The sequence below is a fragment of the Euphorbia lathyris genome, chromosome 9 (genome assembly GCF_963576675.1).
Source record: "Euphorbia lathyris chromosome 9, ddEupLath1.1, whole genome shotgun sequence".
Taxonomy (NCBI): domain Eukaryota; kingdom Viridiplantae; phylum Streptophyta; class Magnoliopsida; order Malpighiales; family Euphorbiaceae; genus Euphorbia; species Euphorbia lathyris.
Genome location: NC_088918.1, coordinates 51,142,060 through 51,154,569, shown reverse-complemented (window position 1 = coordinate 51,154,569; position 12,510 = coordinate 51,142,060). Strand labels below are relative to the sequence as shown.

At 34.9% G+C, this 12,510-nt stretch overlaps 1 protein-coding gene across 1 annotated transcript; it reads right to left on the bottom strand.

The window, feature by feature from the left end:
* Positions 1-6,399: 6,399 nt before the first annotated feature.
* On the bottom strand, positions 6,400-9,449 carry LOC136207450 (uncharacterized). The gene is made up of 5 exons (XM_065998700.1): positions 9,233-9,449; positions 8,892-8,972; positions 6,895-6,956; positions 6,755-6,813; positions 6,400-6,664 (listed from the first exon to the last, which is right to left on the bottom strand). The coding sequence occupies exons 2-5, from the start codon at positions 8,966-8,968 to the stop codon at positions 6,647-6,649; spliced, it is 216 nt and encodes a 71-aa protein (XP_065854772.1). The 5' UTR covers positions 8,969-8,972; positions 9,233-9,449; the 3' UTR covers positions 6,400-6,646.
* Positions 9,450-12,510: the final 3,061 nt, after the last annotated feature.

Sequence of the window (12,510 nt, the reverse complement as noted above, 5' to 3'; positions counted from 1 at the left end):
AGTGACAGGGTCTCCAAAGCCTCCTTTAAAGACATTTTGGACAAAACTAACGGTTTGTGTGCTAGCTAGAAAGCTAATTCTCTTTCCCTTGCAGGCCACCTTACTTTAATCCAATCTGTCAACTGTGCGCCTCCGAACCACATCATGCAAGCCTGTAAGCTCCCTGAGCCGGTTCTTAACGACCTTGATAAGATTAATCGGCGTTTCCTGTGGGGAGAGTCTGGAGATGGGAGAAAGATTCACCTGGTCCCTTGGAAGGATGTCTGCCAGCCTAAAAGCAGGGGGAGTCTTGGTATAAGGCAAGCTAAGGACAACAATAAAGTCCTTTTAATGAAGATTCTTTGGAGAATGTGGCAATGCCCTTCTTCTCTTTGGGTCCGCCTTCTCTGCGGCAAGTATCGGAAAGATAAAATTTTTGGTGGCCCTAAGGAGATAGTTGTCAGCTGTTCCTTCCTCTGGAAAGGGCTTAGCGCTGTATTTGCTGAGTTCTGCACAGGGATTGGCCTGGAGGTGGGTAATGGTAAAGCCATTAGTTTCTGGTATGACACCTGGATTGGTGATAAACCGCTGATAGAAGTGTGTAATTCCCCCCCGCCTAGTGATATCCATCCCTGGAAAGTTGCTGATGTGGTGGACTCGGAGGGAGACTGGATCTGGTCTAAATTTGACACCTTCTTTAGCCTGGAAACCCTCCTTAAAATTAAAGGAGTGAAGATTAGTAATCAAGAGGTTGATAAGGATAGGCACTGCTGGGCCTTGACCAATAATGGTGCTTATTCTTGTAAGTCGGCCTATGAAGCCTTTACCCCTATTAGGGCTGATCCTCCCTCGGAGATTTGGAAGACCATTTGGGCTCTCAAAATCCCTTACCGCATTAGGAGTTTCCTGTGGCTGGGAGTCAAGAACAGGCTGCTCACTAACGCGGATAGGCACAGAAGGCACTTGGCAGAATCTGGAGCCTGTAGTAGATGCAGAGGCCATGTGGAAACCTTGTGCCATGCTCTGAGGGATTGCCCTAAAAGTAAAAAGATTTGGGAGGGGATTCTACCTCACCACTCTCTTCCTTCTTTCATGGCTCATTCTGAGGTTGACTGGTTCTCTGATGGAGCCAGCGGGAAGTTATTGGCCAATATGGAGCACGGTGACATTTTCTTCGCTATTATCTGTCACCAAATTTGGAAGTGGAGGAATGAGGAGTTATTTGCTGAGAAGACTGTCCTTATTCCTGACCTTCTTGATTACTTCTCGAAAAAGCTCTCTATTATTACTAAAAGCTTTGAAGGAGACCCCCTTGCTAGACCTTCCCAGGTTAAAGAGGTTCAATTAGTTGGTTGGAGTAAACCTAGAGAAGGGGTTGTGAAGTTGAATACGGATGGCTCCTGCCTTAGCAATGGCAGAATTGCTGCTGGAGGAGTTCTTCGGGATTCAGGTGGCGCTTGGCTGGCTGGGTTTACCCATAACCTGGGGATGGGCTCATCCTTTTCTGCGGAGATTTGGGGTATTCTCTCGGGTTTAAAGCTTGCCATTCGCCTGGGTGTTAAGAGGCTCTCTGTGGAATCGGATAATTTGGAGGCTATCAATAGAATTTCTGATAGCCGGGCTTTCTGTCTTAATAGCCAGAATCTTATTAAAGCTATTTTGAGGCTTTATCCTGCCTTTGAGGTTTTAAGTTTCTGCCATATTTACAGGGAACAAAACCGGGTGGCAAATCGCTTGGCAGCTGCTGGGCATGGGGGAGTGTTAGGTGTTTCTACCCTTTCTGTTCCTCATACTTTTCTTTTGTCTACTCTCCTAGAGGATAGGATTGGGGTCAGCCTTCCTAGACTGATCCCGGGTTAGTTTTTGTCTGTTTGTTTTCCTTTCCTGTTTCTACCAAAAAAAAAATATAATAGCCTATGTTACTTTTAGACAATTAAAAAGTATATATATATATATATATATATATATATATATATATATATATATATATATATATATATATATACATTTTTACAGTTAATGGAATGATTAAAAACACGGATCACTTTAAGAAAGATAACGACTATACTCATAAGTTTTATTTGTTTATGAAAGACTTAAAATCTCACTCACCTGAGTGTTTTCTCTTAATTTGTCAAATTATGATAAACGGGAGGATGAGACTGGTCTTGAACAAAGCGAAAGCTTGTTCAAATAGAAGCTGACTTCCATATGAACTATGAAAGTGGTTCCATTAAGAAGCAAGATGATAAATATACATGCTTCATAGAACTTGTATATAAAGATTACGTGTAATCTAAATGGAAAAGTTAAAGACAACTTAAAATAGTCTATCTTTATAGCCAAAAGTAGTCTTTAAACTAAAATTGACTAAAGTTGAATGTTTAGACATTCAAATTAGTGCTCTTGTATGGTGTTAATAAGGGACATACGTTTCTTTCCAGAAGAAAGGATAAAGAATCATAACACATGATTACAATATGCTTAGCAACATGCTAAGAAAAGGATACAACCTCACATTTTCCTAGCATGGGATTAAGATTGCAAAACTATGGTTTTTCGAATTTTGTTTAACCTTAGATGACTATTATCTTGTTCTAAAAGTATGATCTTATGTAACTATATTGGAAGGAAAGTGCCATGAGATAATTCGGTCTGTAAGATACTGACCAGACAAGCGAGTTAGATTATGATTGACAAAATAAAATAAGAGGCAAAGATTTCCATATGCTTACATCTTGAGTTCTATGTTTCATTGTTCGAAGATTTATATATTTATGTGTAATTGTGAAGATAGAAAACAATAGAAATTATAGAAATTATAATAGATGTGATGTGCAATCTAGGATAAAACATACAATGTGTTACAATTCATATTTTAATTTGAGATGCACCATTTTTCATCACCACGTGTCATTGTACTTAGTTGTCTTAAGATGCTTTTGGTAAAATATGATTTTTTTTTAAAGTTATACTTAATTAAAAATACTTAGAAATAAGTTGATTTATCTAACTCATTTGACTTGCCTTGTCTATTTCTTAAGATATCATGAAATCATCTTTTATCTCGAATACAAACAAATGTAAGTTTGAACTAAATTTAAAATATAAAACTCTATTTGTTTAACGAAAAATATTAAACATAAATATCTTTCTAATATTCAAGTGTTTGTTTTCTTAAAAAAAAATCAACGAAAGTTTTTAGTTTATTCAACAAACAAAATATATGAAGAAAATGAGAAAAATGTTTTACCCTTTTAAAAATAATAGAACATTTTCCTAAACTTTTTAAAACATTACTTCATTTCTTCTTAACCTTTTGAAATAGTAGTCACCCACTACTTTTGTTTTTGTAGTAACCAAATACTGAAAATATTTTATTTTTAACAAAAAGTTTTCCATTATTCAATATTTTCCAAAACACAAAATTTTCCGTCATACAAAAAGGACCTAAAATATGAGAAATTCAATCTAAAATATTAGTTCATAATTAACTAAATGAAAAAGTACAAAAAATCAACCTCGTGACTCGATCGATTTACAAACATAAACATATACATTAATAATGATTTTGTTTAAAAAAAATAAAAATGACACTCAAAATCAAAGATCACAAGTATTTTTTTTATCTTTGTATATATTTTTTATAATTTAATTTTTATTCTTTTTATATCCAATCATTATCTTACATGTCATTTGTCACTCTTCAAATTCTCTCTCATCCAATTTTCTCTCTCCTCAATACTCACTATCTTGCACGAAAGTACTGATTCATTTTGTCTGTTTGCACTTCATTTCTTATTAAATGAGGTGAAGCAACTCGTTCTCCTTTTTATGCAATTAGGAAGCTTAGTCATTTCCACGATTAAATAATATTTCATTATAGTTATTGCCAGAAGATAGTTCAGTAAATGCAAAGTTTGAGTTCCTCCCTACGGTTAAAAAGGTTAAAAAAAGAGTGAAATTACGACCGCGAGGAAGAAAAGAGATTTTCCGGTGCTGACTTGGATCTCGGATGACGGAATAAGGCGCGACGAGCAGTCGCAGTCTTTCTAGATTCTCTCTCAAGCTCTATCTCTCCATGCAATGCAACTAATCATTCAAAGATTGCAAACTATCTCGCAGACTGTTCAGCTCCAATGCAAGCTAGGCCAACTACAACGCAAGCTAGGCAAACTCATCAGTTTATCATGTAAAGATACCATCAGATTCTCTCAAAACTGTGAAGAGCGTCAATTTCATTAGATTTCTCCAGTGAACATATACTTTTTTTTTCTGTTTGTACCTCATTTAAGAAATGAGATCTAACTTATAAGATAAGATGTAAAAGCATTTCAAAAGACTCTATAAATAATATAAATATTTAACTCTTAGTGATTAAAACGTATCATCTCCAACAATGAATTAAGGAAACATAAAGGGTCCGTTTGGTATGCCGTAATGCAATGTAATGTAATCAAGGTCGTAATGTAATCAAAGTTGTAATGGAATGGTAATGGATAATTCCATTACCATGTTTGGTTGACAATCATGATGTAATGTATTACAATATTTATATTTTCCTAATTCAATGTAATCATAAAATTTTATTTACATAATTAAAATCGATGAAAACCATGAAAAGCACGAAAAATGTGAAAAATCGAATCGAAATCAAATACAAAATTAGATTAACCGAAATCAATAAATTAGTATATAGTTTTCGTTTTTTCTTGTTTTTTTTTACATTTTTCTCGTTTCTTTTAATTTCCATTTTCAACAATTTTCACCGTTTTTTTAATTTCCATTTTGCAACATTTTTCACCGTTTTTCTATTTTCTCTTTTTTCCGGTTTTTCATTTTTCTTTTCATTTTTTGCATTTTTTCGGTTTTTCGCATTTTTTTCATTTTTCTCGTTTTCAATTTTCATGTTTTTCTACTTTTTGAGACGTGAGTAGGGGTATGCATCGGTTCGGTTTAAACCGCATACCGAACCGAGTGAATTCGGTTTTTCGATTCGGTTTTTTAACAATTCGGTTCGCCATCTGTTTTAATTTTAAATGTATTTCGGTATTCGGTTCAGTTTGATAGAAAATGTAAAAAAAACTGAACCACACCGAATTACACATATTTTACATTTATATATATATATATATATATATATATATATATATATATATATATATATATATTACAAGTTTAGTTTTTTTTATTGTTGAGATAATAATCCAATATAGATATATTTTGGAAATATTTTAATTTTGTTGTTGTTGAGGTAAATTTAATGAGAAAATATAGTGAATTTTATTTGTTATTTGTTATTTTTAACTTAATTCGGTTTGTTCGGTTTAAACCGAACTGAACCGCATATTTCGGTTCAATTTTAATTCGATTTTACCTATTATCCGGTTCGGTGTCGGTTTGAATTATTTTGATCATTTCGGTATTCGTTTTTTTTATTCGGTTCGGTTCGGTTCGGTTTTGTACCGATGCACGCCCCTAGACGTGAGATTTGAGAAATGAGAGGTTAGATGACAATGTAATGAGAATTCAAATCATTTTTCTATGTAATGGGGATTACAAGATTTCTTCAACAAAATTTAACTCAAGGTTTTCTCATTCCATTACAATGAAATTGTAATATGCAACCAAACATGGTAATGAGCCTTCAATGTAATGGCCATTCCATTACGAAGCTCATTACGTCTTACCAAACGGCACCTAAAAGGTGAAAAAAATCTCTCTATTAGAAAGACTTATGATTTAAAGAGCCACTAAAAGACTGTTGAAACTAATTTTTAACTTTATATCAAATTTTAACTTAAGAGTCAAACTTTACCATTAGAGATAATCTAAGATAGTGAGAGCATTGAAGAGAGTTGGAGGAGTGAGAATTTGAGAAAGAAGTGAGGAGTGAAAAATGAAATGTAAGATAGTGATTGTTAGGAAACAAGTAAAAATTAAATTATAAAAGAAAAAAATATATTGACAAAATACCTTCTAACTTTTATTGCTATTTTTTTTTTTTTAATCATTACTCAAGGTACATGTTTATCAACTTTTAAACACGATCGACCAAACCACAAGATTTATTTTTTTACTTTTTCCTCAACTAAAACTACAAAAAATAATTAAATTCCTACATACTTTTAAATGTGTGATTAATATAATAATACACAAGTTAATGTGAATAAAGATAATAGCACAAACTTGATCAATAGTCTCCAAAACTTCATTGAACTATGTCCTTAGTTCACTTGTACGATTAAAAGTATTCATATGTATGCATATTTCAATATCTAGAAACCATAGTCGCAACCTTAAAAAGTGAATACAAAATCCACACATCATATAGAATGTCTATAACCATGTGAGAATATCCAAATTATTAATCCACCTTTGTATAGACTTGCATTGCATTCACCCAAATCTTCATTTACCTATAATAACCATTTTTGAAGGCTAGATTAAATATTATTATAGCTTTGCATACCATCACAGCATTATATATGATTAGACAAACCCTTTACTGGAAAAAAGAACCTAACATTTCAAGGCCACCCAGAGAATAATGCCTAGCTCTATCTAACAACTTCGGTCAATAAAATTGACCAGCGTTGACATCTTAACTACAAATATTTCTATTAGTTGAAAGGCGATCCTTGACGGACGGACCCAATAGATCACATTACTGGTTCTTAAAGGACTGCGAATAAAAGAAAAGAAAAAGAAAAATTAGCAACATATCAATGCAGAATAATAATTTAATTTCCAATCAAAGGAGAGAGCATCTTACATCCATATTCTTGGTGATATCTTTCACCTGCTCAGCAAGTTCCTGCTTCTTTTTCTCAGCTGCATTAACATGCAATTAACCACAAACATCGGAACAAAACACACATCAATTCTACTGCAGCTCCAAATAAGAAGACATACCAAGCTTTGAGATATCCTCAATTCTCCTAGATGTTCTCACTGCAAACCTCTGAAATGCAGGACTGAAACCACAAAAGAATTAATAAAGCTAAGTTCTCTGCCATCTCAGTTTATCCACAAATATTTGAATCTAAATATTTAGATCAACCGCTTAAAACTAAAAAATTGCACTGAAAACATGAGCAAAAACAGTGCACAACTAACTCTATTCCATAGATTAACACCCAGGAGAAAAAGGCAACAATGAACAATCTCATTGAATTGCTGATTTTCCAAGGCAAAAGCCTGTGCCTCGATGTTAAGTGGTGCAATAACAAGCCTACATAGTCATCATCACTATTGATGAACGTAAATATACAAAGAACATATCCAAGTACAGATAAGAGCACTTCTCATGCAGCAAACTGTGTATACAGTAAATTGCACAGCTTACATATAAACAAATACTCTGGTAGACCAAGAATGATATAGACAATCATGACTGATAGAAACCAACCAACACTGAAAAGTATATCATTATATTGGAACAATTTACTCAAAATAGGAAAAATAATAAAAAGAAAAGATTTTGAAATATGATTAAAAACAAACAGAAAAAGAGAACTTCCAATTTGAATAGAAGAGAAATTCAAATTGCAAGCAACAGTGCTTTTGGATGAATTAGGAACACCAACAGGAGTACACCAATTCCAGAAACTGATTAATAGAATTTTGTTTAAGGGACAAAAAAAAAAAGCTTCTGCCCCTGAACATGTTAATAGCTGCAGTCATCTCTCTTTACAAGCCTACAGAATCATCATAGGCAACAGTAGAAAAATAAATAAGCAAACATAAAATGACATAAATAAGCAAACATAAATTGACATGCAAGTCGAGCATTCCTCCAGGGAGGTTAACTGAATCCAGCAACGGTCAGAATTTCTAAATTACAAAAACAAAGTACATGAAAATATCATTTATCTATGTTAAAAAGTGGAATTTTTTTTGTATTAATAATCAATGATGCATCCTTTATATAGACACTTAAGCAAACGAAACAAATAGGTTCGACTCTTCCAGCAATGAAAAGAGGTGGTAGCAAGAATATCTAGAAAGGTTCCAACATCATTTGGTTAGCTTTAGTAGTATACACACTGTAGATATTATAACTTGGAAGCTTTGATACTTTTTTTGCTTCAGGGTGCAAACTGATTAGGAATGGACTGGTCAAAACAGCCTATAATGGAAGCTTCATTGACCAATATCCCAAGTCATTGAAGTGCAGAAATGAGTGTTTTGGAACTTATAAGTAGAATAAACATAACCTTTATGTTCCTATCAATATAAAAGTGGTGTCGAAAATATGTGATTAGCAGAACCCCAGAACATAACAAAGGCAATACCACAAGCAGCAAGCTATCATAATTCAGAGATTATGCTCAATTGATTTTGGACATTCTTTAAGTATAGATGAAAAAATATTTAAGACTTTAGTATAATTTTGCATTCAAAAGAGAAAAAAAGGGTATGCAGAGAAACCTAAACGAACTGGGGCAATAATCCATATAACAACTACCAAACCTTAAACTTTACTAATTGGGGTCAAACTTATGGATCCTTCTTCTTTTCCAATCTATCATGTTAAAAATACAAATAATCATTACAAATCTAATATAATGAAATCAGTTTTCAAAGTTCATAAATTAAAACATAAAACTTAGGAGAACATGTAAGACAGGGAAAAAGGAAAGTAAATGCTCTCATATTGAAATTTTCTCATACTTCAGATGCCACAGTGCAATCATTTTTATACTGAGGACAAAAATCAATAAGAAGAAATGAGGATTTTTAGCTTCAATAGAACGAACCAATAGGGAACTCATGAATCCCATTGGTCAGAGAAAGAAGCATTCTAAAAGAAAAACAGCATAGTTTTTATGTTATGTCCTACAAACAATAGTTATAAAAAACAAGGAAAGATCTGTGCGAAATAGGGATTACGCGGATGGCAGCACTACCTGTTAGCAAGACCATTGACCACAACTTCATTCACTAAATAAGAGACCACTCTGTGCATAAAATTTCCACCCGCCATGGTTCTGTTATTTAGAGAAAAAAGAAGCAGATAATCGTTTAGCGTTTATTCATAATTTGTTGACCACCATACATGAAACTAATACAACCATAGAATACAATTAACAAGAGGGACAAAAAAGAAAAGAAAAGGGAAACTACGGAACAACCCTAGACCGCGATCAAATTCAGGTAACCGTAAATTCCACCATGAATAAGAGGAATAAAATAAAACAACTCAAAAGAAGAAAAATCATAAGAATGAGATGAAGAATTCATATCGCACCTTATGGCTCAGCCGTCCGTTTGCAGCCTGTTGCCGGTTAGTGGTGGTGAGGATCGGCGAAGGCGACGAGAAGATGGAAATTGGGGATTGATTTGAGAAGGAATAAAGGGACAAGGAGGGTTAGGTTTCGTGAAGGTTTGAAAATGGTGAGAGAAGGAAAAGGAAAGGAGGCAGATAACACTTGGAATTTGGGTTTGGGAATTGGGTCAGGGACTTGGGCAGCTAAGCATTGAGTTTTCGGAAAATTACACAGAAATTAAAAACTATTTACAATTATGAAAATCGCTTTTATATATTTTATCATGATTTTAAATTTTAAAATATCAGAATATCATAATTTTATTTTTATTTTTATCAAATTTTCAGTTATTCAGTAGTAAAATAAAAACAGTTTTAAAAAAACCACCAAATATGATATTTAAATAAATTTGTTTGACATTTAAATAAATTTGTTTAAGAGTCTGACACGGTTATAAATAATTTGTTAATTATGATCATTATGTAATTTACCCTTGAGTTTTTTAGCAATGTTTAAAAAACGGATAGAATCAAATTGACAACCCATTCAAAGGTTAACGGGTTCAACTAGGTTTAAATTGATTGAACCCAACAATGTCATAAATAATATTATACGTATATATATTAACTAATTTAAATTATAAAATTTACTACATTTTCAAATTTTATTTTTTATATATTATAAAGATAAATTTTACTAATTAATTTAAATGATGGCTTCAAAAAAAAAATTAGTGCCCTATTGGCCCATGAGTTTGCTTACAGCGATCTATTTGCCCCCTAAACTTGTTTAAAGTGATACACATTTCAATTTGTCTAAACTTATAAAAAAAAATCAGAACTGAAAAAAATGCATAATTCGTGATTCTGAATCTTACAAATTAACTTTCTACTTTTTGCACTTTTATAGAGTTTTTATAGATTGAAGGACTTAATCATAACTTTTTAAGTAAGTTTTTTTTTGTAAGCTTAGGAGCTAGGAAAAACACAGCATCAGAAGAACAACAAAAAAAACCAGCAGCATCAAACTAAACACATAAAAGAAAAAACCAGAGAAAACGCAGCTCAGGAAAGGAAGGATAAAGGCCAAATTAAATGGCCATCAGTCTAGGGATACAGGTCCCTTTGAAGTCGTGATCCAGCAGCTCCGCCATGTCAATTGGCGCATGGGAAAGTTCCGTAAGACCCAACGGAAAGGTAGCAGCTCTCCCCGCCAAGAAATCTGCACACCTATTCCGCTCACGGTGTACATGAGTGACCGAAATGGACGAAAAACGTCTTAACAAACGCTGGATGCTCCTCACTAACATCTGCGATGGGTGGTGAACCGAGGGTTCAGCAGCGATAATTTTAACAACCTCTTCACAATTCGATTCCACGATGATTTTGTCCAGTTGTTTACCAAGAGCAATGGTCAACCCCGAATGGATGCCCCAAAGTTCAGCCTCGAAAGAGGTACCCAGGCTTGCATTTTGAACATAGCCGACCATCCAGTTCCCATTCCCATCTCTGATGAGCCCTCCTGCGAAAATTCTCCCTGAACCTTCAGTTCGTGACCCGTCTGAATTTATCTTCCAGTATGACAATGGTGGCTTCTCCCATCTCAACCAAACTTCCCTTTTCTCAATAGCACCATGTTTCTCTGCCATCATACTCCAACATGTCTTATTCTCATCGACCCTTCTTCTAATGTAGTCCCATTTATCATTTGGAGGAAGAAAGTCTGCTTGAAAAATAGATTTATTCCGCCAATTCCAAAGCAAAGCAGTAGTAGTAATAAACACTACCTTCCAGTCCTTAATATTGAAAAAACCATCAGACTGCATCATGCAATTTCTGAACCAGTCCTCCTCGTCCATGGAGAGGAATCGACAAAGATCTTCGGGCCTTAAAATCTCCTTCCAGGTATTCAAGCTTAGCGGACAATCCCGAAGGGCATCACATAGGCTCTCTTCATGTGATAAACACCTCGAGCAGCCTTTATAATTCACCATATGTCTACGATGTCTCTCATTGTTAGTTAAGAGCCGGTTCTGCCAGTAGAGCCAAGCAAAAGTCTTGTTCCTTTGTGGTATTTGAAGCTTCCAAACTGAAGTAAGGTGGGGGCTAGAGATGGAATCCATCTCAGTTTGAATAATATGGTCATAAGCCGCTTTGCAACTATACACTCCAGAAGCCGAGCTGTTCCATCTAGGAATATCTCCAACATTTGGATCCCGTTTAGGTAATATGCATCTCATTCTTAGGAGAATTCTCTCCTCAAAGGCATGTTCGAAAAGTTCCCATCTCCAATTATCATTCTCATCAAAAACATCAGCAACCTTCCAATTTGACATCTCCCCAGCAATTGGAATAATGGCTTCTTCCCTCAGCTTCAGATTATCAAGCCACCTATCATCCCAGAACGAGGTAGATTTACCATCCCCAATACCCCACACAAGGCCATTAACGAAATCATCGAAGACATAGTGCATACTCTTCCATAAATGGGATCTATTTTTTTGCAATTTTCATAGTTCCACCAAAGATAATGTCTTTGTTGTACTTGGACGCGAGAACTGATCCCCAGAAAGAGTTAGGTTCCTTCCACAGCCGCCAAAGGACCTTCATAAGGAGAACTCTATTGCTATCTTTTGCTTTCCGAATGCCCACACCCCCTTTATCTTTAGGCAGACAAACAGTATCCTAAGGAACCAGGTGGGTTTTCTTAGTTGGGGCCGAAGTCCCCCAAATGAACCCCCTGTTAATCCTATCCATCTGGTCCGGGACACCCCTCGGCAGCAGGTTAGATTGCATCACATGATTGGGGATAGCTGAAGTGACTGCCTGAACCAAAGTAATGTGGCCTGCTAGCGATAGAGAGTTTGCTTTCCAAGAGGACAACCTTGTCTGCATCCGATTTACTGACTCAGCAAAAGTATTAAGTTTGACTCATTCATGTAAAAAGGGCACCCCCAGGTATTTACCCAGGCAATCAATGAGAGGGATGTGACAAGTATGGCTAAGACGCCGAGCAAGCCCTGCAGAAACATTCTTAGAAGCACATATCCTCGACTTCTGCAGGTTGATTCTCTGTCCGGACATTTTACAGAACCTCTCCATGATTGTCATAAACTTTTGAATTTGCATAACATCAGCTTCCAAAAACACCAGGATGTCGTCTGCAAAAAATAAGTGGCTAATATCTTGACCATAATTAGCAAGTCTGATCAGCTTGAGAACTTTAGTATTGATTGCTTCTTTCATCATGTGATCCAAAC

Coding starts and splice junctions, on each gene's coding strand:
- LOC136207450 (XM_065998700.1), bottom strand. CDS start 8,968: ATGGCGGGTGGAAATTTTATGCACAGAGTGGTCTCTTATTTAGTGAAT. Junction 6,957..8,891: donor GTCAATGGTCTTGCTAACAG/GTAGTGCTGCCA, acceptor TTGTGGTTTCAG/TCCTGCATTTCAGAGGTTTG. Junction 6,814..6,894: donor TGAGGATATCTCAAAGCTTG/GTATGTCTTCTT, acceptor ATGTTAATGCAG/CTGAGAAAAAGAAGCAGGAA.